Source organism: Radiomyces spectabilis (genome assembly GCF_025331425.1).
Source record: "Radiomyces spectabilis strain NRRL 2753 chromosome Unknown BYT42scaffold_13, whole genome shotgun sequence".
Classification (NCBI taxonomy): Eukaryota; Fungi; Mucoromycota; class Mucoromycetes; order Mucorales; family Radiomycetaceae; genus Radiomyces; species Radiomyces spectabilis.
The window spans coordinates 992,441-1,019,783 of record NW_026251938.1 but is presented as its reverse complement, the minus strand read 5'-3'; the positions used below and the strand labels follow the sequence as shown (position 1 = coordinate 1,019,783).

At 42.1% G+C, this 27,343-nt stretch overlaps 6 protein-coding genes across 6 annotated transcripts; 3 read left to right on the top strand and 3 right to left on the bottom strand.

The window, feature by feature from the left end:
- Nucleotides 1-806: 806 nt before the first annotated feature.
- On the bottom strand, nt 807-4,306 carry BYT42DRAFT_585020 (uncharacterized protein). The gene is made up of 11 exons (XM_051569941.1): nt 4,104-4,306; nt 3,944-4,038; nt 3,646-3,862; nt 3,491-3,583; nt 3,001-3,403; nt 2,855-2,934; nt 2,693-2,791; nt 2,484-2,628; nt 2,107-2,415; nt 1,929-2,034; nt 807-1,867 (listed from the first exon to the last, which is right to left on the bottom strand). Exons 1-11 carry the CDS (start codon nt 4,146-4,148, stop codon nt 943-945), a joined length of 2,517 nt encoding a protein of 838 aa, XP_051419830.1. The 5' UTR covers nt 4,149-4,306; the 3' UTR covers nt 807-942.
- A 598-nt stretch (nt 4,307-4,904) lies between these two features.
- On the top strand, nt 4,905-6,514 carry BYT42DRAFT_585019 (uncharacterized protein). The gene is made up of 3 exons (XM_051569940.1): nt 4,905-5,466; nt 5,546-5,660; nt 5,762-6,514. The coding sequence occupies exons 1-3, from the start codon at nt 5,064-5,066 to the stop codon at nt 6,396-6,398; spliced, it is 1,155 nt and encodes a 384-aa protein (XP_051419829.1). The 5' UTR covers nt 4,905-5,063; the 3' UTR covers nt 6,399-6,514.
- A 285-nt stretch (nt 6,515-6,799) lies between these two features.
- Nucleotides 6,800-8,694, top strand: BYT42DRAFT_617593 (uncharacterized protein; the record flags this gene model as incomplete). The annotated part of the gene is made up of 3 exons (XM_051572197.1): nt 6,800-6,962; nt 7,067-7,330; nt 7,544-8,694. The coding sequence occupies 3 exons, from the start codon at nt 6,800-6,802 to the stop codon at nt 8,692-8,694; spliced, it is 1,578 nt and encodes a 525-aa protein (XP_051419828.1).
- Nucleotides 8,695-9,037: 343 nt separating this feature from the next.
- BYT42DRAFT_115583 (uncharacterized protein) lies at nt 9,038-12,576 on the bottom strand. The gene is made up of 17 exons (XM_051562119.1): nt 12,278-12,576; nt 12,083-12,177; nt 11,982-12,016; nt 11,798-11,910; nt 11,712-11,729; nt 11,577-11,616; nt 11,396-11,504; nt 11,193-11,327; nt 10,978-11,122; nt 10,720-10,872; nt 10,541-10,657; nt 10,228-10,471; nt 10,068-10,140; nt 9,770-9,999; nt 9,594-9,692; nt 9,385-9,523; nt 9,038-9,246 (listed from the first exon to the last, which is right to left on the bottom strand). Exons 1-17 carry the CDS (start codon nt 12,414-12,416, stop codon nt 9,115-9,117), a joined length of 2,016 nt encoding a protein of 671 aa, XP_051419827.1. The 5' UTR covers nt 12,417-12,576; the 3' UTR covers nt 9,038-9,114.
- Nucleotides 12,577-14,367: 1,791 nt separating this feature from the next.
- BYT42DRAFT_503513 (general substrate transporter) lies at nt 14,368-16,289 on the bottom strand (the record flags this gene model as incomplete). The annotated part of the gene is made up of 6 exons (XM_051564910.1): nt 14,368-15,002; nt 15,025-15,580; nt 15,650-15,808; nt 15,874; nt 15,940-16,039; nt 16,190-16,289. 6 exons carry the CDS (start codon nt 16,287-16,289, stop codon nt 14,368-14,370), a joined length of 1,551 nt encoding a protein of 516 aa, XP_051419826.1.
- An 8,086-nt stretch (nt 16,290-24,375) lies between these two features.
- Nucleotides 24,376-27,114, top strand: BYT42DRAFT_584998 (uncharacterized protein). Its single transcript, XM_051569939.1, has 2 exons — nt 24,376-26,542; nt 26,651-27,114. Exons 1-2 carry the CDS (start codon nt 24,727-24,729, stop codon nt 26,980-26,982), a joined length of 2,148 nt encoding a protein of 715 aa, XP_051419825.1. The 5' UTR covers nt 24,376-24,726; the 3' UTR covers nt 26,983-27,114.
- The last annotated feature ends 229 nt before the right edge of the window (nt 27,115-27,343 follow it).

Genomic DNA, 27,343 nt, shown 5'->3' with positions numbered 1-27,343 from the left:
CATTCAAATATTTACTGATACCTGCTCAGCAGTTTCATTTTGTAGCGATAAACTGATTCATGATGTATCGCGGCAATATATTAATTACATGGTAAAACACTCACAGATCCCTGTTGCAGCCTTTATCAGTGGCTGAGCCGAGGTCGCCAGCAAAAGAGTTGCAATATCAGCACGTCCCACCATAAAGACTTGCTTGTGCAACTCGAGTTTGAGTGGTTCGAACGTCAAAAATGTGCCGTGTAAGCAATAAAACTAGCATATGTGTATCTTGGAGTCAATGACCCTTGTATGTATGCAAGACGAGATCTTAGTTTAGGTACTTCTGTCTCTGCCAAAGCTATCAAAGTACGTTCAAGCTTTCAATGCTCCAGCTATATCACCCTATTATAGAGTTCTGCTTTCCGAAACTGGAACAATCGAACCGTGGAGCGCTTCCGGGAACTGTAGAAAGCATTATCAGTCGAAAATTGTTACTTGGTATTGTGATTCGTTTCCTACGGCTTCTAGTTCTGGAACATTTGGTGACAAAATTTTTTTTTTTATTGTGTGTCTCTTTTTTTCCTTTTGATTGGTCTCCCTTGAACTGAACTGACTCCGTTATGATTGCTTGATCCGACGACGGTCTTTTATTTTTTACATAGTTTTATGTGATAAACTCCGTAACCAATAGAGTATGCATGATGGTAAAGATGTCGTAACCCTGCGCAATAGCAAACATTGCAACGGCACCAGAATTTTTAAGGGATGTCTGACGGCCTTCTTTACACGTCGCCTCATTTTCATCAATCAATTTTCGCACAGTATTTCATGACTTCACAATACCGGCTCTCATCAAGGTATTACCCATTTTTCATGCTGCTCATCTGATGGCGCTCAAGACACTTCAATAAGTGAATTAAGTTCATGGGTTGCAACGTATAAATTATATTAAATATGTTTCAATCATCTATTTCTTTCAAGATTCATACTTTTGGCAATGGTAATCTCGGGAGAAACTTGGGACGGTCGATCCAGTAGCGTGGGCTGCACTTCCGGCATCCTGCTGAATGGCTGTTTTTCGTTGTCGATATTTGGCGACGTTGGCTCTTGCTGTCGGGATGAATCCCGCGCTTTTTTTGATGGCCGACGCTGCAATCGTAACGAATCATGTCGTGGCGGAATCACCGCCCGTGCACGAACCGTAGCTCGACGGAAAAGACCTGCGGCCAATCCTTCCTCGGTGGGTCGGGAAGGTTCTTTGTCATCAATATCGCGAGGGTTAACTCCAATCACCGCAGCGTCAGAGTGAGTTCTGTTCAGTTGATCCACCGGTCGATCCGTTGCATTCAATGTGTTGTGAGTCGTCAGCATGGGAAGGACTTCAGAAAACGGCGAGGAAACAACCGTCTCTTCAGGAATATGATATTCGTGTTTGGTGGACCCATAAGCCGTTTGAGGAGATTGGGAGACGGGTGAAGATGTCACAAGGGAAGTAGGCGATGGCGTATAACCTGATCCAGCAGGATTTTTCACGCTTTCATTTTCTGTAACTTGTTGCTGCAGCTGCTGCTGGGGCACTACCTGATCACGCCTGGATTGCGGCTGCTGTGGCTGCTCCTGATGTTCATGTTCATGTTGCTGCTGTTGCTGTTGCTGTTGCTGCTGTTGCTGTTGCTCGTGTTCTTGTTGTCGTCTTTCTCTTTCTTTCACTTCCTTTCGCACTTGTTCGAAAACGCGCTGATGGTGGATAATCAAATCTTCCAAAACACGATCAGAATACCATTCGCCTGCATTTTCTGCTTGATTATGATCGTGGAATAACGCTGGGGTGAATAAAACCGACAAATTCTGCATCCCGATTTTATTGACCTGCCGTTTGTCATTGACCCTACATTGCCAACGCGTCAATTCCCCTATGAATGTGGGCTGTTTACAACATGATAACTTACTTGGCCAAATGAGCAGCGAGCATTTCCAGAGTGTTGCGATAAATTTCAGGTAATTCGACCAAGCGTTCCTGAAGCAGGTGAAGGCGGCTGGTTTCATCCGTAATACCTACACAGCCCGTTTATAAGTTCTGTGTGTTCCTTTTTCTCTGCAGTGTCATTACTCTATCAAACAGTTTACCTGAATAGTCTTTGCGGTCTTGCATGCTTAGATTTAGTAATGGCCGTTGCAGTTCACGTAGATAGATTTTCAGCACCGAAGCTATTGTGAACACATCGTACCGCGAGTCCAGCTCGATGGTATCTTCGTTTCGTTCAAATTCCCATTTCAGCAAATCAATGTTGCTCTGCCGTCCCGACACTCGGTAAATGCCTTCTTTTTCAATGCCCCCAAGATGCTCAATGGCATCGATGCATTTCACCACCACCAGCGGTACTCGGTGATTATGTCGAAGAGCATATTCATCCAAAGACATGCCGAACAAAATATCTGAATATGTAATAGATGCTTTGAGACTCGCTGAAAACCGCCTTCATCGCCAAAGTTTGCTTACATACCTCGACATTTGCCATAATAATAATTGTGATAGCAAATGGGGGTGGGTAATATAAAGTGCGTATAGCTCTCATATTCTTTCATGAAAATTTCTGCATCATATCGTCCATCCATATTTTCAACAACATTGATTGATTGTTGAGCAAGCTTCATTTTTTTCCAAAATCAGTTTCCCAGTGTCAATTCAGTCAATAAATACAATCTCACTTACGGCCATCTCTTTCATCAAAGTAGCATGCTCAGCGGATAACATGAACGATAAGATGATCTTTGCCGCTTCCGACTTTTTGAAAAAATTGACTTCGACATGCTGTGAAGAAAAATAGAATACTATCAATCACTGACACCAAAAATATCAGGAAAAGATACTTACCTTCATGGCTTGTTTCGCTGCTTCGATTTGTACGTGACGCAAGGATTCCAGTTTTTGAATCCCTTGACGATAGGCTTGATCTGGGGAAATAGACGGTAAGCTTCCTTTGTACAAATATGTCCTTACACAACGGATAGTATTCTCACCGGCTTCACTTATATCTTTTTTCATCTTTGCAAATCGAGCATTTTGACGATTAAAGTCTCCCGAGGCCGCGGCAGCTGCATTGGCTATTTGCGTGCGCATCTGGGCCATGAATCCCGAAACCCCTTTTCGATGGGCCATATCTTGTGCATTGAGAGACGATATAGAATCATTGTCGGTATCACTGCTTTTTCTCGGACGTGATTCTTCGGATGACAAGCGTGTAACATTATCGTAGGTAAGGTGGATGGATGGATCTTCATAGGAGGATGGTGGAGAAAGGGTTTGAGGAAAGGCTTGAACGTGAAGCGGAGGCGACTGAGATTGTGAAGATTGCTGCTGTTGCTGATAAAGTTGCTGTTGATACTTTAGCTCTTGACAGCGAGAGATATATGTTTTATACAGCTAAAAAAGTTGCCAACAAGAAAGAGAATCAATACACAATGGTAGTAGATAGCGGCCAGTGCATGAAACCATCGATTTTTTTTTTACCTTGGGTAATTGGCGCGTGCGGAAGTTGATGTAATCTTCATTTTTCTTGGTAAGAACAATCTTGACCTTTTTTCTCCATGTCTCTTGCTCGTTCTATGCACCCATTAGGTTAGATTTGGCATACCATATGGGCGTTATAGGAAGGACATCCTTACTTTAAAATCAAGGAGATTGTCGATTTGTTTTCTCAGTTGCTGGATGAAATCTCGTCGATAGGCCACGGTTTTGTTGAGAGCCGACTCGTATTGTTGGGTTGCTTGCTGAAACGTGGTTTGTGAATTATTAAAATAAGTGTAGGGTTCAGCTTCAGGTACCACCACGGACTTGGTGATCTTTGCGAGTGATTGCAAGTATACTTCCTCGGCGCTAAGACTGTGAGAATGCGCAAGCAATAGGTTACATTAGTTCCGTCATAGACGCGAATCACCTTGACCCTTGTTGTTTGGTACTGACCGAGCCTTGAAAAGCGAAATGCACCGGTCTAAATCAACCTGGCTCCATTTCATGACTTTATTGACATATTCCAAGTGAGCTTCGATATTTGGTATCTGTGCATAAATGTTAGTCGTGCACCACCCGACAGTGACCTGATTTAGATGGCGCAAGGTAGTACCTCGTCGTCTGGATTGTGCAAGTGGTTCCTTTCGGGTCGATTCATTCTCGCGACTTGGTGTGAGTCCAGGAAAAATAAGAACGGAAAACGAGAATAGGCGGGAAGGCAAAATAGAAGAAAAACTAAATAGAATAAAAAAACGGACAAGGTCGCAGCTAAACCTAGCCTTTCTGTTTTAGGCTGTCAAAGATCGGTTGCCATGACGGAGAAACAATCGTCGTAACGGATCCTGTCGGACATCCAAAGATAGTTGCAGGACCAAAAAGTCCAAAAAAGAAAGCCCTTCATTTTCGGTAGTATTTTCTTGGGAACCTATCCTTCCATGTTGTTCACTTAACTGCGACTGAAATCTTGACTTTTTTTTTTCTTTTACAGTGATGACTTGTTACATGGAAAACTGCTTATCCAATAGAAGCGCAGAACTGTAACAGGCATGGTAATTCGATAGGATAATGATGATGGCATAAAAGGATCGTTAAGGGGGGAAATGTGGAAGAATGGCGACATTTTTCCTTTGACTGACTTTTTTTTGAGTCAGGAAAATCGATTGTTTGATTGTATTTCTGAATGAGGAAGAACGCTAACCGCGGTATCGACGTGGAACATGATTTTTGCACAATGGCATGTTCTACTATTGGATGTATTTTGATCTGAAGTCAACTAAAAAGGATAGGTCGCTTCCATATTTGCCAAGAATCACTATCTGAATTTTTTGATACTCCTCGAATAGACCACGGTTCACCCAATCCAATAAAACCAAGTTCTATAGCATCATGTTGTCATTTACAACTGGTATGCAGGCTGATACAGGAAGCGTTAAATAAAATCAATGCTTGAAATGAGCGGATAAGTCGCCGGGGTTAATCAAATTAATGATCGAAAATTTCCATTGTTTACTGAAAATTGGGGAGATTGGGGCCCACTCCGCCACAAGAACCATTGTTCCCAATTGTCACTCCTATGGAGCGTATTCGGCGTTATGAAGAACCTCCCTCCTATGAAGAGTTTCTTCATAATCACCTCCTTCCCAATGAACCGGCCATTATTGGGCCAGCCTTGACAGCTCACTGGAGGGCACGTCACGATTGGGTGGTGCCTACCGATCATGTTACCCATGAATTACAACCTCGATGCAAGCCTAACTATGCTTTCTTACGCCAACAATTTGCAGCTGCGAAAGTGACGGTTGCTGATTGTCTTGAACGGGATTTCACGGATCAGAAACGTTGCGACATGACATTTAATGAATTTGCGGATCTGTGGGAGAAAGACAGTGGACGATATTACCTCAAAGACTGGCACTTTGTGCATGATATGAACGAGAAAGAAGCGCCTTTTTATGAAGTGCCTGATATTTTTGCAGGTATAAAAAAATTAATCAAGAAACGGCTTGAAGGGTGTCACTCAAACCGCTCAAACGCTCGATACTTCCATTTTTTTAGACGATTGGCTCAACGAGTACTGGTTGCAAAAGACAGATGGTGAAAAGGATGATTATCGTTTCTCGTATATGGGTGGACATGCTACTTTCACCCCATTTCATGCCGATGTTTACAGGTAAGCTGGTGCTTTTATTGATCCTTGTTTTCTTTTTATTCTTAGTTGACAAATTTGCAACCCTTCTCAATTTTTTTTTTCATTGGTCGTCCTTGGAATAGATCCTATTCCTGGTCAAGCAATATCTGTGGCATCAAAAAATGGACCTTATTTCCACCAGGACAAGAGGAACTCTACAAAGATCGGTTGGGCAACACGGTGTACGATATTCGATCTGCGGATCCGAAGCAATTCCCTCATTTCGAAAAAGCAGTGCGATTCGTAGTATACCAGCATGACGGGGAAACACTATTTGTACCCAGTGGATGGTTCCATCAAGTGGAGAACATTGGAGCGACAATTTCTATCAATCACAACTGGTTAAATGCGTGCAATCTGAAATTCAGTTACCCTTCGCTGGCGAAGGATTTAAACGATGTACGACGGTCGATTGATGATATTCGCCCATTAACGACGCCGCTTGAATTCACCGATCAATGTCAGCAATTGCTATTAATGCACAGTGGTTGGAACTGGACTATCCTGCTTCAACTATTACAGCATATTGCTTGTCGCCTTTCGCAGCAGTCTACGTGTTTGCTTCAACCCGATGCCCAATTTCAAAAAGAACAGATTCGAGTGCTCATGAGTGCCTTGCGACAAGAACCACTGTTTTCCGATTTTGTTACGGAGCATGATCTTACTTCTTGTGTAAAAACGATCGATGAGTTGGAATGTGCTGTAACATTAAGCGAATGAACGTATAAGCATTACTTGAACGTGTTAATAGAAAACAAAATCTACATCCTAGGACTATATTTGTTGTCACTTCATTTTTTTTGCCATAGAAACATAAACAATGGGTTATAAATGAGAAATGATATCATAATTTTTTTGCCGCTTCAATTTTCACAATGGCAATATTAATCTGTGAGCCAATTTTTTTTTCCCTTGGTCTTTTTTATTTTATTTTTTGCCCTCACTCCCTAACTTCCCCTTCTCTGTCTGCGACTGCATTTTGGCCTGCTTCCACCATCTTTACTGGTGTTCCTTTTTCTTCTTCTTCTTCTTTTTCACTTCTTTGCTCTTTTTTCTTCCTTTTTCCCTTACTAGGAAAAAACAAGAAAGAACTATACGATACCTACCAAACTCTGATTGCAATGCAATCCCTCTTGCCGTCGTCTACTTCCTCTTTGCCAACGGCATCCTTATCGACGACCGACATTGCTGACTTGCCATCGTCCGCTCAGTTATCACGTCAAACAATTACTGTGGCCGATTGGGCAGCCGTAAAAAAACCCCATCCTTCTTCTCACACTTGTCGTAAGTACATATTGGAATCACTAACCATTTTCCTTATCCATTTCAAGATGATAAACTCACCATGCCAAAAACATATCTTCTTTTATTCTTTGTCTCTGAAAAAGGTTCCAACGACGATGAGGATAACGAATGGCAGAACGTTTACCGTAACATTAAACGCATGGATCAACTGTACGATGCTACTTTTTACTCTTGGCTAAAATCAGAAGACAATGTTCTCGTCACCGCAATGTATTTGCATCGAATAGCCAACGAATATCCCTTGGAACGTATTATCAATGCACTAAAATGGCTGATCAATGACTGGCGCTGGGAAAGTACCAGTATACTGGTACGGCACGTCACTGTAGACTGGTGCGACGAAGCGGGTAAGCGAAAAGCCTACTTGTGTTATATATTTGTGGAGGGGCTTCCCATTGGCGTTGTGGGTGGTTTTTTTTTTTTTTTTTTCTTTTGCTTCATTTTCCTTTTTAGCCTCATTTATCCCGATATTTTAATTGAGCAACCAGTGCGGGGACGGGCTGGGTGCTCTTATGGGTGGTGTTATTTTTTTTTCCCATTTTTATTCAACCATGTTTCAGGTGATTATCGACGGGCAGAACTCCTGCGTCATTTGACACATAACTGGGCCACCCAGTATACAGCGACATTGATCACGACCATTCTCGCTGCTTCACCTTATCAAACGGCCGAAAACGAACAACGCGAACGGTTTATTCGTGCCTTTACTAAAAACTGGGACTTTTCAAAGTTGTCCGAGTTTTTCATGTATTTGCAAAGTCGGGCCAACATTGATTACAAAGTCAAATGCGTGATGCTGCAAGAAGTCGCTAGAAAGGAACGGGAAACCTTGAGTGCCAAGATGAGACGACGACGAGGCAAGCAAGCCGAACATGATGTGACGTTGACCGATGATATGGCACACCCGCTTCCCATACAAAAAGGCGAAAGTAGCCGCAGCGTGGATGAGAACGACGCTTCGGCGCGCTGCCTTGCGGAACCAACGGCTTCAGGCGGAGTAGAAACATCAGATCACCTGCAATATGGAGAGGATGCATCGTCACGACGCCATCATCGCCGCATTTCCAGTAACACCATCACCGATACCAAACGCCTTCGTCTTTCCGCCCCACTGAAAGAGTCTGAAGAAATAACCGACGGAGAATCTTCTTCTTCCTCCTCCTCCAATTCCTCCAACTCCACCGCTCGAACATCCGACGCCCCCGTGCCCATCAGTTCCACAAGTACCATCACACATCAATCCCCTACCAATAATCGACGAGCCACTACTTTTGACCATCCGCACCATCATTCCCATCACCATCACCACCATCATTTACGTTCCACCACTTCGGTGACAGACGCGGATCTGTCTCTTAGAAATAGCAATGCCACTACGGGCGCTACCAATGTGAGCGACGATCTAGCGCATCTTCACATCGATATTGCTTCCGGATCCAATGCCAATTTATCACCGAATCCTTCCTCCTCTAATCCTTTTGTGAATGCTCGTCACCACCATTGTTATCCTTACAGCTCCAGTTCCTCTTCCTCCCATCTCCATACGACGATGCATCTGAGACGTCGTTCAAGTTCGACGGCGTCCTCGTCTTCCAGCTCTTCAGATCATACCCTCGATGAAACACCGGATACGTCGACTTCATCCAATTTACGAAAACGGGGCGGTACCACTCTATCCAGTAACGTTTCCCGTCATTTGGCTGATGAATAACAAAGAAAAAAAAAAAAAGATGTTGGAACGGCAGCAAAATATGCCAGCGTGAACTAACTGTAAAAAAAGTCAAGCAGTTATTGTTCATATAAAGGTTGGCTATGCGATATAATCATGGATAGCGTTTCTGTTCTTGTACGAAAGAAAAAAAAAATTGGCGGCACCATTGTAGGGTGTTCCTTCATAAAGCAAATGGCTTCTTTCTTTCTGCTAGTCTTTTCTTATGGTTCGTGTTCAAATGATAAACTAACGATGAACGCTAAAATCTTCCTGTGAACCGGTAATGGGCTTTTTTGTGCATCACTTTAACCTTATCCAAAGGAAACCGTCGGTTATTAGGGCATTTTTCCTTTTAGCTGATTATGTCAATTTTTTTGCCTTTATTGAATTGTTTTTTCTCTTTTTCTGATTTTCTCTTTTTCATCTACGGCCCGATGAGAGATCATTGAAAGCTGCTGCTATACAGTTCTTGATTTCCTTATAGCTAACAACTAGACAAGATTGCTCATCTCTGGACATGAGCATAATTTTTTCATCGACGCCTGCGTCCAGCTGATGAAACATCAAGCCAATGGCAAAAGATGGAAAAATGAAGAAGCAAAACCGCACATAGAGAAGGATAGAAAAAGCATAAAAAAAAAGAGGTCAACAAACCCACCTTCTGCATACCAAAGAAATTGAGTTGCCTACCTTATTCAGACATGAGAGCACATGTACGATATCTACAACAGGGATGCCATTTTCATCCACTTGATGGAAAACATAATCTCTAAATAATTTGATGATGTAGCGATCGCCGGTTTCCGACCATCGCGAATCATGATCGAACCTAAAAATTTGAATTAATGAACATTTGCCGTTCGCCTTTTACCATTATTTTTATCAATCATTCAAATTACTCTGGTCGTTCATTGATAAATCCCATCTTGGCCATGAGACGAACCAGCCGTCCGTTCTCTAGTTCACGACTCAATTCGTTTTCAAGATAGTCGTTGTAACTGTAACAATAACAATCAAGTAACGAGAAGGTGAGACGAAAGATCACCAGTGCCCGAGTCAGCGAATCAGTACTTACTAAAGGCTGCTATTGATTTCATGCAGGATGCGAGGACCGATCATGGTAACAACTTCATCTATCGTCTTGGTCGGTAGCGGTTTACTAAGGAGATAAAGGATGACATTTTTCATATCGGGTGAATAAAACCGCGAAATGTATTCAATGGATTTAGGCAAGTTATGGAACGATTGGAGTGAATTGCATGCCAACGCGACAATAAGTTTGCCAAACGAGAGCAAATCTTCTTGCTGTAAATAGTGTATCATCATTGTATCATTAGATTGCCTTACGCGTGTTATGTCTTTTTGAAAATTACCTGATGCCGGGCCAAACTTTGGCCACCATCGAATTGCAACACATCCAACACACTAGGGCAGTTGATGCGCAACCTATCATCATCCATGGTCAGAAAAACACTGGGTTCAAATCCTTTTTTCTTTTTTCATTCCCGCAAAGCAACTCATCAGAAGACTTACCTATTTTTACTGGTAATCAAGATCTTTGTACTGTCAATATTTCGTGCGGCCAATCCGGAGCCGTGGATGGCTTTTAGCGCTGAAGCAATTTGTGTAATGTAACTCCACAAAGTCGTCTCAGGCACGAGCGAGCCAGCACTGCCCAAAGGCTGACCTTGAGCAAGCAATGCCTGGCCTTGTGGTGTAAAATGAGCATCGTACATCGTCCCCGAACAGGGATAGTAATCAAAAGCAAACATAAGAGCTAGTATTTCGATACGATCAGTACCACAAGCCATCATTCATTTTCTTTTCTCCAATTTAGGTTCCTTACATGAATCACCAAAAGCGCGAGTAGTAAATGCTTCGCGAATAGATACGACGTTACAATGCCGAATCCTACGCCAGCTTTCCACGACCGTCATCGCTTGTTCGTTGACCAATCGGAAACCTTTTTGGCGGTGTAACCAGGAATGAGTGTCATGGGACCCATTCAAGTGCAGCATGTCTTACCTTCGATCCGTAACAACATGTATGTTCGGCCGTCGACTCCGCATATCGCTTTGTAAGCCCATGATGGATGACCAAAGTACTTGCCAGGTTTATCTTCAAGAGGACACAACGAGTGATACACATGTACTTCTTGTGGCAGCCCAAGCTCACGAGCTGAAAAAGATTGAAAAAAAAAAAAGCAGATGCAGCAAAACATCATCCAGAGCCACCGTAAGCCGCATGAAAAAAAAATGGATTGCACAATAATTCTCGTCATACCTGAAGCTGTCATGAGCGTGGCTTCATTTCGTTTCGTAAGTTGTTCTCGCAAATTATCCGGGATAAAGAAGGATTGAATCGCTCTTTGATGTGGATGAAGATTAGCTACATGAGGTAGCGAAGAAGTATACAGATGATACTGAAGCTATGTGTTGAAAAATCGGATGAGTTGAGCCGTAATCTTTCCAATAACCGCTGTGTCCCAAAGTACATACTGGCTGACGTGGAAAAAGAGACGTGTTCATATAGTAATAAGGATCCATCCCACCATGAGGCATCATGCCCATACTGGCCATCATTTCCGAGGGTGACTGAGGTTGGAAAGAGGGTGAAGGTCCATGCATGCTCTGCTATTTGTGTTGAAGAGGGAAACGTTAATATCTAAGCATCATCATATCTTGGCAATCACTCCGCTTACGTTGTTTGCCAAGTTGAATTGCGAAAATCCTTGGGTCAATGCCTGCATGTTGGGCGTAGTCTCTGGGGGATACTCAAATGCTTCATTCACTTCCTCTTCTTCCTGCGACCTGTGAACAAAATTAAACACATTTAACATGCCGCTCGAAGAAAAACAACACGAGTCGTGTAGCAATACTTACTCTGCTGCCTCTGGCACACTGTGAGTAGTAGCCGGCGTTCCTATGACAAGTGATAAACCATGTGTTTAGTACTCGCAAATCTCAAATAACCATGGTGAAACGCATGATGTCAGGGAAAAATTCGTTGGATCTTACCAGCGCCCGATGATCCCTCTTGAAAAAATAGAACCGCATTTTACTACCCATTCCCCATTTTCACTCTGCGATCATGAGTCACTTACCCGTGGCTGATTTGGGGATGAAAACGGGAGCGTTCACGCTGTCTGCCGATACCGAGGATACAACATTGGCAGAATTTCGTAACGCAGGTGATTGCACGCGAATTCGGTTTTTGCTGTGAAACTGAATTTAGCACGGTTGCAACAGCATTCAATTACTATGGCGACCAATGATGGAGAATATTACTTTTCAGGACTGGCTTGTGGTGAAGGCTTCATTTGCTATTAATCCTCGTGAGCAAACTCATGGTTCAAAGCTAAGCACCGATGCACATTCTGTCACTGTACCCCATCGTGATTGAATTCGCATCCTTTTCCTTCGAATTTGCAAAAACCATGAATAATGACGTTGCGACACAGTCGTTTAGTGGTTGGGATAGCAGCTACACCAAGCGAGAAAAAAAAAAGGTCAGTCCACTGAGCATGGATTTACCCAGTGTAATAAAAAAGTGGGCAAAAGTAAAAGCGTGAACTAGCATTTACCTTTTGTTGCTGCTTTATTGGGCGTTTTTGAACCGTTACTTCCTGGTCCTTGGGTTTCGCCGGGGGCTACGATTGGAATCGCAGACAGCGACTGGGAAGGAAGCACGATTTGTGAACCGATGGACGAAGATTTCTGCATTAAGTTTCAATGCTAAACAAGATTATTGCTGACCAGTGGGACCGTAAAGAATAAAAGTTCCCAAAATTGCAAAATGAAAAAAAAATGTCAAAAACAAGTTGTTCAAGACACTAAATACAAGGCCACACAACCAAAAATGAAAAGAATTCAAATGATGAAGTTCAATCAGAGAAATTTTGCAAGGAAAAAAAAAAAGAGCGGAGAAAATGAAGCAAGCAGGAAAAATTTGGGAAAAGCAGTACCGAACGTCTTTTCATCACGGTCTACGGTTTTGTATTGCTTAATTGCAGTAACAGGCGATAGTGAAGACACCTAAGTTATTCACCAAAAATCATCATCTTTCAATTTTAGGGAGCCGTGCAAAAAGAAAAAGTGCAAGTTTTTTTTTCCAATGCGTAATTTTTGGCAGGGATAATGCTTGTATGCGCCTGATGCCGCAAATTGAATTATGTGTCCAAACATTGGTTTCAGACGGTCACGAAATGTACCCATGATCATCTTTATAAAGCTCTTTATAAAACTCCAAAGTGATTGAGTTGTCCTATCTTCTTTAGCCCGCTTACGTCTCCTTACTTTCTTTGGACTTCTCGAAAGATCGAGTTTTCAAAGTCGTTATGTGTAGCGGTATTGTTCACTGAGCCTATTTTCTATAGCTGTGCTGGGCCACGAAAACATGCAACTCAGCCGTCGGCAACACTCCGCCAACGACGTCTCATTTCAAGCGTCATCTTTCATCCATTCTCACTGAACGATTTGGATCTTCAAAAATATTTTCTTATTAATATGATATTGCTATTCACGTGAGCATATACATTTTCTGCAATGGCTTCGCAAGGGCTTTGAGACTACGAGTCACCAATATGCGGCTTCGATGGTGCGCCGTTCAAGACGGTTTCTTTACTCGCTCACAGTATGTCCTTAATGAACGTACGGTGAATTCTGTAGGTGCTTGGACATAATTTGGCCTGATGTCTTGGGTCCTTAAAGGGCGCTGTTATCAAGTGGTTCGTTATGTGAATGTTCAACGCGCTGTGGTAGGTTAAACTCTCTATTACTTTGTCGAGTGTGTAGAACCTTGGGATGGACATGCTTCACTACATGCTGAAGCCTCTGTATATTAACAACCTATGGTACGTAAAATACTCGGTATGTTTGGTGCTTATAGTCACTGTCCGTTGGCAGACGGCATGACCAGATTTTACGCGAGCTTACCTTGAGGCATACATACTGTAAGCGTGAACAATTGGGAAATTAGATGGATAAAATTTCTCATATTGTAGCCAGTGGTCAACAAAAGAAATGGGTTAGATGAACTTACATAATAATTCAAAGTAAGTCTTGTTCATGTTGACCAGTGATTTTATATCGGCTCCGTTGACGTTTATATAACCATTCCGCTATCTCTCCGTGCTGGATGATCGAATGATTTGTATGCAAAGAACGTACAAAAATAGCTTCCGTTGTGAGCCTATTGTTCGGTAAGGTTGGTGCCATGTGCCAGAGATATGACGGCGATCTTTAGTATTAATTACGGACAACAATCAACCAAACATGCGAAAAAAAGTATGTGATATCATTGATATTACGTTTAAAAATTTTATGCAAGTATATTTCCCGTCCAAATACATGAAACCAGCAAAGGGAGGCGGAAAAAAAAAAAGTGGGATAAAAGAGATTTGAAAAGGTCAAAAAGGCAAATTGAATTAGCGTGAGAAGGTAATACAGAGAAAAAGTGGGATAAAAGAGATTTGAAGAGGTCAAAAAGGCAAATTGAATTAACATGAGAAGGTAATACAGAGAAAAAGTGGGATAAAAGAGGTTTGAAAAAGGTCAAAAAGGCAAATTGAATTAACATGAGAAGGTAATACAGAAAAAATGGGGTAAAAGAGAATTGAAAAAGGTCAAAAAGCAAATTGGATTAACATGAGAAGGTATTAATAGCTTATATATCCTAGTTAACATGCTCGATGTGGGTTTTCTCTTGCTTGACCTCGTCAGAGAAGGAGTTGCCTTCGGTCGAACCAGCCGAACCGTGGTTTTCAACATCGCCGCTGGGAGCCTTCTTCTCATCAAGATCTCTGCCAGTTGTTTCAGGCATAAAGAACAAAAAGAACAGGAAAAGAATAAAGTTGACAACAGCAAATACAATGAAACTGTAGTTGCCGAGATTTGCCAATTGCTGGGGCCAAAGGGTGTTGATGAGGAAGTTGAAGAACCAGTTGGAAGCACCACCCAAAGCGGAACCAGGAGGAAGAGCCTTGAGGGGCAAAAGTTCGGGAGCAATGATCCATGGGATAGTACCGCAGCCCATAGCATACACAAAAGTATATGCAACGGCACCACAGATAACCAAAGGTCCAAGACCTTCTCGAGTCTCACCAAGGACGGCACCAATGACGATGAACATACAGAAGATAGACATGCCCAGAGATGAGATCAACATGAAACCCTTACGACCGACTTTGTTCAAAGTGAAAATCGTGATAAACGTAGCGACAATTTTGCCAGTAGCATTAACAAGTGAGATATCGCTAGCAAGTTGGCTGTTTCCATTCAAGACGGTAGTAAGGAAACTGGCAGCATAGACTAGAAATAAATGATTGTTAACTTATTGTGTACATATTCAATGACGATAATGATAACATACCAGACAAGGGTCCAATACCACCAACTTGGTTGGAAGCTTGAATCATCACGACAATGAAAGTATTCCAGCTGACGTGTCTATCCTTGCACAGAATAACATCAAGCATGCTCATCTTTTGCACACCAGATTCAATTTCACGCTGGCGGGCATCGATCAAATCTTGGTATTCTTCAGTAATATCAGCACCCTTGCGGAATCGTTGCAAAGCCGCTCTGGCATCGTCGTATTTTCCATCGGCGCACAAACGTCGAGGAGATTCAGCACAGAAGAAAATCATGGTCAGCATCTGAATACCAGCAACAATGGTGGGAATGGCCCATCCAAGACGCCACACAGGAGCAAATGCCATATATCGGCCAGCGACAAAAGACAAAAGGATACCCATATTGAGAAGGAATTCAAACACACTGCCAAGGGCACCACGACATCTCTTGGTTGAAATTTCCGAGATGTAAATGGCAACTGAAGAACCAGCTCCACCCGAAGCAAGACCAACAAAAGCACGACCAACAGCATACTAAATTGAATCAGAAAAGGTTAATAAGAAAAAGTCAAATAGTAGCAACAGTAGAAAAAAGAATAGTACCATGACAACATGCGCGGATGCTGCGGATAGCACACCACCAACAATATACAAGCCGCAAGAAATGATGATGTTTTGGCGACGGGTGAACCATACGTTAAGGTAAGTAGTTGCCAAAGCACCTGCAAGACCACCAAGAGCGAAAGCACCAACCGTATAACCCTATAATTCACTGTTAGCTCACGATTGACCATTATAAATATTGGTCTGCAAGTATAAAGAATTACCCTGAAAATGAAATGGTTTGATAAGCATCATTGTGTTAACTCGATATTCAATACTTCAAAACTTACCAAGTAAAGCTGTCCATAGGCAAACAAGAGGGAAGACCGCCGATTGTTGTTTCTCCACCAGGACATTGGGTAATGATTTTGGCAGGCATGTTGGGGACACCTGCATATTATCAAACGAAAAATAAAGGATTGTTGATCAGTAATCAGTGATTGGATTGAGAAAAGCGGACTATCCGGATTTGGAAGAGCGGCTGGCACATCCCACTCATTTTCATCCTTTATGTCAGCATCAATGCTGCCCGTAACATACCAATATGCCATCCGACATTAAAACCAGAAATGGCGGCTACGAAAGCACAAAAGCATACATAGATTGGAAATCCGAGATCTGCGGATTTTGTTGACGCCATTGGTATACAAGTGGAGGGTTGGATATCGTTATGAGGCGAACAATGAATCCGAATATCCAGGCAGAAAAAAAGTCTTCATTTTTATACACTTCGAAACCTTTCGTTACACTGTACCTTGCGATATCATGGCACTCCGACTTTGAGTGTGACATGTGACCGAACGCTTCATCAAGTGTAGCTAAGCTACAAGAATAGCTGGAACATATCCTTGATACTACGAATCACACTGAACTCCCATAACTCCGAAACTTTCCCAGTAATCGTGGATTTCTAGCGTCGTCGCCGAGTAAAAAGATGCTTATCATTATTGCCAACTTGTTACTGAATTGTGATTCAGTGGATACTGTTCACATGATTCATTGGTGTCAAAGAAAATAGTTGCTTGAACGCCGTGTGAAATATACCAATGTTTTTCGAGATAAGTATTGTGCCACGCCAATCCACTGATATGATGTATGTGTCACGCCAACCCAGGTATGTCCGCATGTGGTAAAGTAAATTGTTCTGAAAATGCGGGGTAGGAAGGTCTTATGATACAACAGTAGAGAAAACTGTAGTTAAGGAAGGTTGCCGATAATAGCACGTTTACAACTCAATTGTATGGCCGTTAATATACGTTGAGCCAGCAGAACGTGTACCTCTTGCAAAAGCTGCGTCGCATGTATGGGCTGTAGGTCAAGTCAAAGAACAATTACTAGCACCGATATTAATGCGTAATTAGACTGAAAAGCATTCTTGAGATTCGGTTGTCTACATCAATCACACGTATGGAACAGTGTATCGCAAGGCGGAAAATAATAATCTACTGCATGCGGAGATGATGGCTGGTTAGGCTAGCGTCGCAAGGATGAACCGGACATGGTCTTTCGACGTAACCCCAACCTTCCAAATATGAGTGTTACAAAACGATGAATTGTTCTGTTTTTTGCAAAGATAAGAGGATGATTATACATCTAAATTTGTACTCGGTAGATTACCCCGCTCGAGGGATATTGTTATCAATGATTACCACCCATATGCAGTTGCTGTTATTCTTGAGTACTTCTTTTTGCTATTGCTCCTTTTACCGTTCACCACACAGCTACTATTAAGGGTATGATCATTTTCTCTCATGATTCCTTGCACTAAATTGAGCATATTCGACATACTCTCCCAATGTCTGTAGAGTTCGATGCTAATGCGAGTATATTTAGAGTTACTGTCAAAATTAGGTAGTCTTGAAACACTAACCCACATGTGGAACTGCAACCTGGCACCGATGGATGTGTGGGGCATCAGTACACCATGTTTGGTGTTTCTTGAGTTTCTTTTTTTACTTTTTTACTTTTTCGCTTTCTTCTTACCTTTCTATCGCATTTTATTTCCTGATACAGGCCAATATGTCATTAGATTGGTCCACATACTCTCAATACTGTATTACAGGAATATATAGTATATCATATTGCAGAATCACCTATGAAGATCAATCACTCATTTTGTACGAATCATTGCAACGGACAAGTTCCATCTGGATATGAAATTTTATATATTTGGTCAATGCGGGGGGGGAATGGTGACACTGATGCTCAATGTCAACCATGCATTCAATTTGGTTCGGTTCCATAGTCAATACAGACTTGATTAAAAAAAAAAAGCAAAGCAGTAGCAATATACACAACTCTCAAAATAGGTTGGGATCGAATGTATGAAACCAAGACCAGTGGTTTTCACACACTATGTAATACCGTGTGTTTGCGAAGCTCTAATCTGAGTAATGCATCAAGATATACGGTTCACTTTGCCTATGTGAATGGAGATCGAATAATACCGTCGAAGTTATTTGGAATGTTCAAGTGGCTATGCAAGTGCCGAAACCATCTAGGAAATTCACAACTTTGTCGGGAAGGACAAGAAAACTGCCGTTGGGAACATGGTGACTTGTGTTTTGCGGAAACTCAAACTTGGACAATATAGCTTATCCGACGCAGAATATTACATTGCGCTGATCATGGAAGATACTCGCAGTTACTTCCATGATAGCATGCGTATACTTGTATTCCTTACGCTACTGGAGTGTGTGTATATCACTATAATTTATATATATATACTATAGTTTAACCTGCCATATGTATTTTTGAGCCGATCAACCGAAAATTTTATCCCAAAAAAGCTGCTGGGATGATTTGACCTTCTCAGACGTCTTTTCGTAACACAAACAGCGAATGTGAGACAAGATGACCACAACGGCAATATGGTAAGAAATCAAGAATATAAAGTGACGGATATGCCCTGTAGATAAATAGACAATAGTACAATACTCTTCTTATTTTTAACAAATATGGACAATCTTGCAGTCTAGGATGGGAAAACAAAGTTGAAATTGACCATGTTTGTAATCACAGCGAGTCAATGCCTGAAAGAGATGTGTAACAATATTGGTGATCATATCCTTGCTTCGGTTGTAACTACACGTATATATGCGTGTGAAATTTTCCCACACAAGATCCATGCCCTTTTCGATATTTGGTAGGAAAGAATGTTCAAAGTGGTAGGCCATTTATGGGATTAGAAAGGGAATCCAAAGAGAATGTTCATCACCAGCATCACATATACAGTACAGTCGTTCATAATTTGAAGGCCATAGGGAAGGGGCCCAGGTGCCTTGAAATTATTGAGGTGCTAAAGAGAATCGTAAAAGTTATCTGCTATTTTTCGGCAGGGGGGGGGGGACAGAGCAGCTATACCAAGCTTGTCTATTTGGCTGAAAACTTCTACTCATTTTCGCAGAGCAGGATAGTCAATGAAGTTTCGACTCTCTAATTATATTAGAGTCATACACTTGGCTGCTTTTTATATTTAGAGAATCAACGTAAATCATGGAAGGATGTTGAGAAAGTTGCTGGATACGTATTTAGTAAATGTAAATTCCCGAAAAAATTATCCAATTAGGCAGGCCAGCGTCTCCACATGCATCTTCACATCCTGAACATACTATATTTGACATGATTTACATATGCAATTGATCAACTGGCACTGATCATATCCACCATAAACATTTGAAAGGTGCCCAAGGTAGCTTGGTAGAGTGATGATAGCTGATACTGTCCAAGGCTCGTAAAACCCAATTCCATTTGCGGTGTTTGGTGTCGAGGAAGCAAGGGATTAGTAGTAACAAAAATTAAAGCAATAGTAAATCCTGTGAGACTCCTTTTATTTTTCGAGAGAGTGGTGCCTAAAAGTAGGAAAAAGAATAAATTCTAGTGAGTGTGTTTGATACAAGGTATGTCTACTATACTAGATGGGTATTTTTAGCTGCGGTATGATCCGTGACAGAATAAAGTGTATTTTCCATATTGCTCAGTCAATGATCGAGTTTCCAAACTGATTATATAATGATAATAATGATTATTTTTTCATGTAAAGATGAATGGAAAGAATAGATGACGGATAACCAATAATAGACTGTATTGCGGTATGGGTTTGGATATGAGGTTAATTCACAAAGTGGAAAATGAGAAATGATCGGATATGTAGATCAGACGTGTTTGACGTGACATGATGATGTGCTCCGATTGGTATGGTGATTATGAAATCATTGGTAATTGTTTTCTCTTGTAGATCGGATGATATGAATTAATTATGGATGACTAAGTGATACGATGGAGGGGTATCATACGGATGAGAGGTATAAATGGTATAATGATATGTACAAATACGACACCATTGCACGAAGTTCTCAAACTGCTGGCGAATTTTTGGAAAAGAATGATAAGAATGATAAGAATAACCCTTCAATGGATATTCGTGGTAATCAGATTGTGCGACAACGAAAGCTGGAAAATCGATTGTCAATGGGTAATGGCCCGCTCCAAGCTGATGTATTTTGACCATTTCAAGCCATGATGCGTCGTATCAGCCTATTTGTGCATCGGTTCCAAGTCATGGCTGATTGGATCCAGGAAGAAGGTGTGACAGATATTTCATTACATATCACTGCTGAAAATACTGCAGATCTCAGACGCTATAACCGACCTGTACAAGGAGAAATCGAAGCCCTTATTATTGACAATGATCATAATGCTGAAGAAGTCGGCCATCGGTGATGCCGTTATTCGAGCACGGGGATCTGAAATACACCGAATAAATGAGACACATCAGTTTTATGATGCTCTGTATTATGTTCTCATATTTCCTAAAGGTCTGTATATCGATTAGTCCATTATAGCGATTTTTGTATTAAACATTGAAAGAATAGGTGATATTGAGTGGACTATCGACGCCCATCATCAAATCATAAAGTCACTGCCATGGAATTGCATAAACGCCGGCTGATGATCTGTCAAAGCAACCAACATTTGCTACATTTGTTTTGCAACCTCTTCCAGCAGTTCATCGTTGATATGTTACGCAAAGATGGGATCCAATCGGCTGTTTTTCTTTTTTAATATCTTTTTTAAAAATTTTTTCCGAAAAACCGTGTATCTACCCCATCGGAAAAGTCCATGATTAAGATTTTTTGATCGTGGGTACATCCGTCTGAACCAACAACGATTGCGAGTCGATTTATACAGCAATGTGCAAAGATGCAATGCAACTTGGGCGATAATGACATGAGTTCTCTTGATTGCCGGCACACTTTACTTTCCAGTTTTTAAGGTAGTGCGGGCCATATGCATAAGTTTGACAAGATGCCATGAGCATTTTACGTCGGTTTGGGCGACCCCACATATTCATCATTTTTGCGTGCAATCCTGAGTGGTCGGAAAAGCAAGATAATCTCATGTCTTCGCAAACGGTACCCAGTTGTCCAGATCTATTCGCCAGAATACTCGGTCGCAAGTTGAAGGAGCTTCTGGATGATCTTACCAAAAAGCATGTTCTCGGGAGAGTCATTGCCCATCTACACAATCGAGTTTAAAAAGCGTGGCCTTTCACATGCTCGTTTGCTCCTCATCCTTACCTCTGATCACGCACCGAACGATCCGGATAGGACTGATAACTTTGTTTCTGCTGAGCTTCCTAATCCAGAACGATACCCAGATGTTATGCATCTGTTAAACGGCATATGTCCATGGGCCCTGCACACGGAAAGATGCCTTGACGAATAAGGAAGGTGTTTCAGGGGTTATCCAAAGGCGTCCAAAAAAATCCACCATTAGCGATGTCAACGGATGCCCATTGTATCGGGGTCGACCTAAACAAACACTCCAAAGCGGAATAGCCGGCGAAATCAACAACCAGTGGATTGTCGCATATAGCCTTTCCCCGCCACAAAGTACAATGCTCACATTTACTATGAGGTGCGCATGTTAATCAAGTCGATAAAGTACCTGTATAAACACTTATGATATACAAAGGCCATAATCGAGCAGCTGCAGCAATTGGAACGACAAGCATAAACGGAGAAGGACATGACCAGCAAGCCGTCAATGAAATAGAAGATTACCTCGATGCCCGAAACGTTCTTCCGGAAGATACCCGGTACAATGATACAGAGCATGGGTAATGAACCGCTTATTATCCGCGAACATCGCGTTGCTGAACATTTGGCTCTGCGACGTGTATTCCAACCAAATTTTAACGATGACCAACAAGCTGTTTTCGACGCTATCATTTGGATCCTTGACTCAGTCAGCAACTTTTCACAGACTTTCTTCGTTGATAGCCCAGAAGGAACAGGCAATTATGATATCGCAGTTGTTAGCTGTAACCTCTCGACTAATACTGTAAGACAGGTAAAACATCTCTCTTCCATTCGGTCCTTGCCGCTGCCAGACGTGCTGGTACAATTGCTTTGGCTGTTGCTATCAGTGGCGCAGCTTCGTTGCTTTTGGACGGTGGTCACACAGCGATATTCCACATTCAGCATACCACTGACGATCCATTCTGACACATATTGCTACTTTATTCCACGGTCTGCCACAGGACGACTTTTTGCCATGCCAACAGTTTGGGATGAAGCATCAATTTCCGAATCCGGCAGTCGAAGCTGATAATCTAAGTATCAGGGATCTGATGAGCCGCACCGATCCTGCACTAGCAGATATACCTTTAGAGGGAAGGTTATACTATTTGGTGGTGATTTTTGGCAGGTAAAAAAATACAGAACCCTATTATCATATCGTATTTATACGCACATGTCGTTTCAAAGATGCTCCCAGTTATAAAGAATGCAAACCGTCCTCAGATCATTTAAAACAGCTTGCCATATTCCCGAATCTGGAGGCATGTTGAACGTTTGCACTTGCATACTAGTACGCTCTTGTTCAATGTCACTGTAGGAATTTCCAAAAAAAAAAGGAAAATACAATGTTATGTTTCGATGGACAGGCTCCATAATAAACGGTCCTCAGAAAACTTCAAAATTCACGGACAAAATATTCAATATCTCGTAGATGTGAAAATGAAAAAAAAATAAAAGATTATTTGATATGAGGTTTGACCGCCTTCTTTCTCTGTCACCGCGGCACCTGTCAGGCATTCGGGAAATCAAATTTCCCAGAAGAAGAGGTGAGATCTCCCATCACGAACGCTCAAACGACCTGCATGGTGGCAGTGATAAAAGTTTTCTTTTCCATCACATCCATGTGATAAGACATGAAAGATGTCATTTGAATAGGTTCCACGAAGATTTACTCACACTAGAAAAACACGTAATCATATGATCATTCCTCTCCTCTTCCTAGGCGGTTATCGCCGTCCTCCCCAGGTTGCGGACTTCTGGGGGTTAGGCGACCTCTCCCAGAGGTTACGGTAAGTTTTTCAATGGTAAAAAATAAGCTGAATAAGAATAATTTTACTGACGTTCTTGTTCATCGCATTATGTCTTTCACTCCCAAATCTGGTCATTTTCCAACTCGCGAATTTATTATTTCAACCCATTTCTTTTACTTGTCTATGTTTGATTCACTCTTCACCGTTTTTGATATGCTTTTTTACGTCTTATATTGTTGCCAGTGGTGGGAATCCGCGATAGTCTAAAGGCATTACTTCATTTCTCCATGTATCAAGTGGAACGGTGATCAGAATCTGCTGGGTTAATCGTTTCGTGAATTTCTAAATTCATCGGTCTAGATTCCTAATTTGACACAGACCCCATCGCTTCAATGTAGCACAGACCCATGCCACGTTTAAAAAAAGCAAATCCACCGGTGCCATGCTCTTTTCGCACTTTAAAAAATACGATAGGAAATGCATGTTATTCACATCAGTATGGACGACGGCTGAGTTTTTATCACCCCAATCAGATAGGAGCATCATAATAGACAAATGAAGGTTGACTTGGAACCGGTACACTAACGAGAAAATCGCTAATACACCGAGCGGGTTTTTTAGTCCCTTTCCCTTCTAATTGAACGCATGAGCATTACACTGTTACGGACTGTCAAACACATAAGAATAACACTTTCCTCTAAAGTTAAACGACATGTGCTATGATGGTGATTGCCCAATCTTGGATTTTGTTCTCAACAATGACATCCAAACCATTTCAGTACAAAGGGAACATAGGCCACTGTCCATTTGACCGACTAATAATAACGCTATATGATCTATTTTGCCGATCCTTTTCCATCAATAAAAACCATGACAATAAATGGGAAATATAAAAAAAAAGAAAAAGCTCATAAAATGAATGTTACACAGAATATGTTTCAAATGGCGTGCTATTTTTGTCCGCATAGTTTTCCCCGCGTAATAAACCTTAAAAAAAATTCTATCGACGGTAGAATATGGGTATTGAGAAAAGAGGCAAATCAACATTTTCGCTTTAGAAAACCTACGTCTGCAAATAAATAAATCCAATTACAATGCAACAATGAATAGTCATAATTCATTCTTTGCGCCATGAGAAGAATTAAACAAGTCATTAAGCATCAGACTGAACAACATATGGAGAAGTTCTCGATGATAGCCTTATGACAGATAATTCTCAAAATGGGAATGCGGTGCAAAGGCATTAGAGAAGAAAGGCGGCTGTGGTCGACCAAAGTGATTCGTATCAACAACAAGAATAGGATGATGATGATGATAATTCGGGAGTGGGCATTCTCTGAGCCCAATCCCCCAAACGGGTTTTATTGGTCTGCGTTATAGGACCAAGATTCTGTCATGCTGCGCGGTTTTTCGATGACATTGTTGTCGTCAACGTCTTCTTTTCTTGTATTTTTTTCCCCGTCGATATAATTCTTTCATTCAAGTTTATCTCCTTCAACTTTTTTTTTCTGCTTTTTTTTTGTATCGCCGTTTGCTCTTCAGTTTGTTTACTCTTTCCTTTCATTCTCCTTGTTCGCTTTTGCTTTCACTTCATTTTCATCACATCCCATTTCATTATCTTTTTTTTTCTTTCCTTTCCATTTTATCCAAAGTCTTCCGCTCCTTTTGCATTTTTTTTTATTTATTTTGTTTTTTGTCTTTTATTTTTGATTTCTTTGTGTATTCTCCTGTTTCGGTGGTCTCTATGCTATTTGATCGATATCGAAAACCAAAACGACCCGATGGTTCACCGAAACGAAGCTTCGCTGACGTTTTATTTCGTAAACTGGCCAAGAAAGCATGGCCGCAACCCAAGTTGACGCCGTCCAGTTCAATGATTCGTCAGATGGACAAAGACCATGGCTCAATGTCCACCATGGCATCGCCTCGTCCTTCAACATCGCTACCCAATATCACGACAACGGCCATGGTATCTTCACCCCATCCCCTGAAGGCGACGAGCAAGGAGTCCCCCAAACCAATGGCAACAGTATCCACGCCTACGTTGTTGCTATTCGACGTCCCTCGTGCCCCTAACCGGAATATGAACAAAAGACATTCAGCGGAGCCATATCGATCAGCGACGTGGGCACGGCTAAAGCAGACACCGTTGCCGCCGAATTTCGGAGACCAAAGACATTCATTCACCTTTGGTCATCCTTTTCCACCCATTGATGCGTGTGAAAAACGTCTGACCAAAGCCGATCTGGTCCTGTCGCCTCGTCAACGGCAGAAAATCGATCGGTTCCTTGCCGTGGCCGCGGCCGGGGGGAATTTACCTCCATGTTTGCCCCAACGGTCCATGAGCCAGCAGCTTGTGCCACCTTCCAAACAGATTCTGACACGAGCCCACTCCACTTCTAACCTGAACCAGGGACAGATCACACCTCTTTACAGCGACGAACTGAACGATCTGTTGAACCGAAAAGAAAATGTCATGCTCATTGATGTACGAAATTTGATCGATTACCAAAGACGACGGATACGAGATTCGTTCAATATTAATTTGCCTTCGCTGTTAATTAAACGTCACCAACGTGGCACGGTCTCCAATCTTAATCTCGAAAATTTTATCACCACCACCGAAGGAAGAGATCGGTACCGTGCTCGCCAGCAGGCTTACTTGACCGAATCGCCCGTCCCTACATCTACATTGGCGAAACCAGGGGAAGAAAAATCCATCCTCGAAAAAAAGGCTGCTGAAGCCAGTCAACGAAAGAGATCCAGTCGTATCTGGGTAGTGTATGATGATGCAATGCAAGAATCGCAGCGCACGTCACAAGCATGGACAATTTTAAGTGTACTGCAGCGCGCCATGACCTCCGATCGTGTATACTATTTAAGCGGCGGGTTTCATCAATTTGAAGCGTTTAAGCATCATTTAACGACAGACGAAGACGATGTGTATCCCGAGGATGATTTGCCCCCTCAGCCAACGTCCCATCGGTTGCAACCATTGATGTATCCATTCGATGGCTCGGTCGCTACGCAACAAACCTCGGTTTATCCACGACGTTCCATGAGCTATACAATAGGATCGAGCAACGATAAGAGTATGATCAATCGGCGCACTAGTCTTTTTAGTCTGGATACACAAGCGGCTCGGGTGAACAACGCCAACGCGCTGGCGCGTAGAGCAAATCGGCGTTCACAAAAAGCCGACGGCACTTCGCTGGCTGTGCCTCAAACTTCGCGGTCATCGCAGTACACCCCATCCACGGTATCTCTTTTGGGCCGAGTTAGCGAAGATGAGGCGGATGTGTCGCCGCACACGGAACGTGATTTCGATTTTACGATTTCCGAAATTATACCTGGATTTTTGTTCGTGGGACCTGAAATTGAAACCAAGGAACAAGCCGCTCAGTTGGAAGACCGAAAAATCAAACGCGTCCTGAATATGGCGGAAGAATGTAACAATCAAATCTTGCCGGATGAGATATTGTATCGAAAAATCAGTGCCCGTGACACGGTGGAGATGAAGAATATTGATTGGGTCATGATGGAAGCCGTCTGTTTCATAGGTGAGTTGTCCCCCCCCCCTTTTTTTTTTTAAAAGGCTGACATAATAATTATCTGGTTTGCTATGTTCTGCTTGGCAATTCATCTAACAATTCGTTATGATCTTGTAGAAGAAGCCAAGCGACAGCATGCACCAATTTACGTCCATTGCAAAGCCGGTAAATCTCGGTCTGTCACAGCCATTTTAGCCTATTTGGTATGCTCGGAACGATGGACGTTGAAACAAGCGTATCGACACGTTATCAAGGCTCGTCCAAATATGTCTCCCAATATTGGGTTCATTGCCGAGCTAATGAAGATGGAAGGCCGTGTGCATGGTCGCGTGAGTTCCTTCATGGAAACCGACTGGCAGTCAGCATCCATACCTACCCCTGACTATACCCGCGAGCAGCAACAGCTCGAACAAGCATGGAAACAATCGCCACGCCCGTCAGCAGCATAGAAAACAAAACAAGTTCTTTTCTGTTATATACGCTCTTTTCATTAAAAAAAAAAGAAACATCATCCCTTTTGTGCTATGAGTTCTCTGATATTATAGTCGATTTAGATCGAAGTGAAACTCACATGAGTTGGGAGATCGGAACTTGATGTGGTGGACGACTCAAAAGCAGTGACAATCATTCATATAAGAACAAGTATGTACTCAGAGTGGCATATCAATGATGGACGTGATGAATTATCACTGCATGCGGAATTCAACCACACTCTTCGATATAACTGTTTCTACCGAACGCATGTACGGATGGCCGACCCAAACATATTTTATATATTATGACCACAACGAGTTCGCATGCCTGCATCCG

Bases quoted from the DNA above. Each gene is read 5' to 3' on its own strand.
- BYT42DRAFT_584998 (XM_051569939.1), top strand. From the start codon at position 24,727: ATGCTATTTGATCGATATCGAAAACCAAAACGACCCGATGGTTCACCG. The intron at 26,543-26,650 runs GTGAGTTGTCCC...ATGATCTTGTAG, and splicing joins GGAAGCCGTCTGTTTCATAG to AAGAAGCCAAGCGACAGCAT.
- BYT42DRAFT_585019 (XM_051569940.1), top strand. From the start codon at position 5,064: ATGGAGCGTATTCGGCGTTATGAAGAACCTCCCTCCTATGAAGAGTTT. The intron at 5,467-5,545 runs GTATAAAAAAAT...CCATTTTTTTAG, and splicing joins AGTGCCTGATATTTTTGCAG to ACGATTGGCTCAACGAGTAC. The intron at 5,661-5,761 runs GTAAGCTGGTGC...TCCTTGGAATAG, and splicing joins TTTCATGCCGATGTTTACAG to ATCCTATTCCTGGTCAAGCA.
- BYT42DRAFT_585020 (XM_051569941.1), bottom strand. From the start codon at position 4,148: ATGAATCGACCCGAAAGGAACCACTTGCACAATCCAGACGACGAG. The intron at 3,584-3,645 runs GTAAGGATGTCC...ATGGGTGCATAG, and splicing joins ACAATCTCCTTGATTTTAAA to AACGAGCAAGAGACATGGAG. The intron at 3,404-3,490 runs GTAAAAAAAAAA...CAACTTTTTTAG, and splicing joins GCACGCGCCAATTACCCAAG to CTGTATAAAACATATATCTC.
- BYT42DRAFT_115583 (XM_051562119.1), bottom strand. From the start codon at position 12,416: ATGCAGAAATCTTCGTCCATCGGTTCACAAATCGTGCTTCCTTCCCAG. The intron at 10,472-10,540 runs GTAAGGAACCTA...TCGAAATACTAG, and splicing joins TCGCGCTTTTGGTGATTCAT to CTCTTATGTTTGCTTTTGAT. The intron at 10,000-10,067 runs GTAATTTTCAAA...CACTATTTACAG, and splicing joins AAAGTTTGGCCCGGCATCAG to CAAGAAGATTTGCTCTCGTT.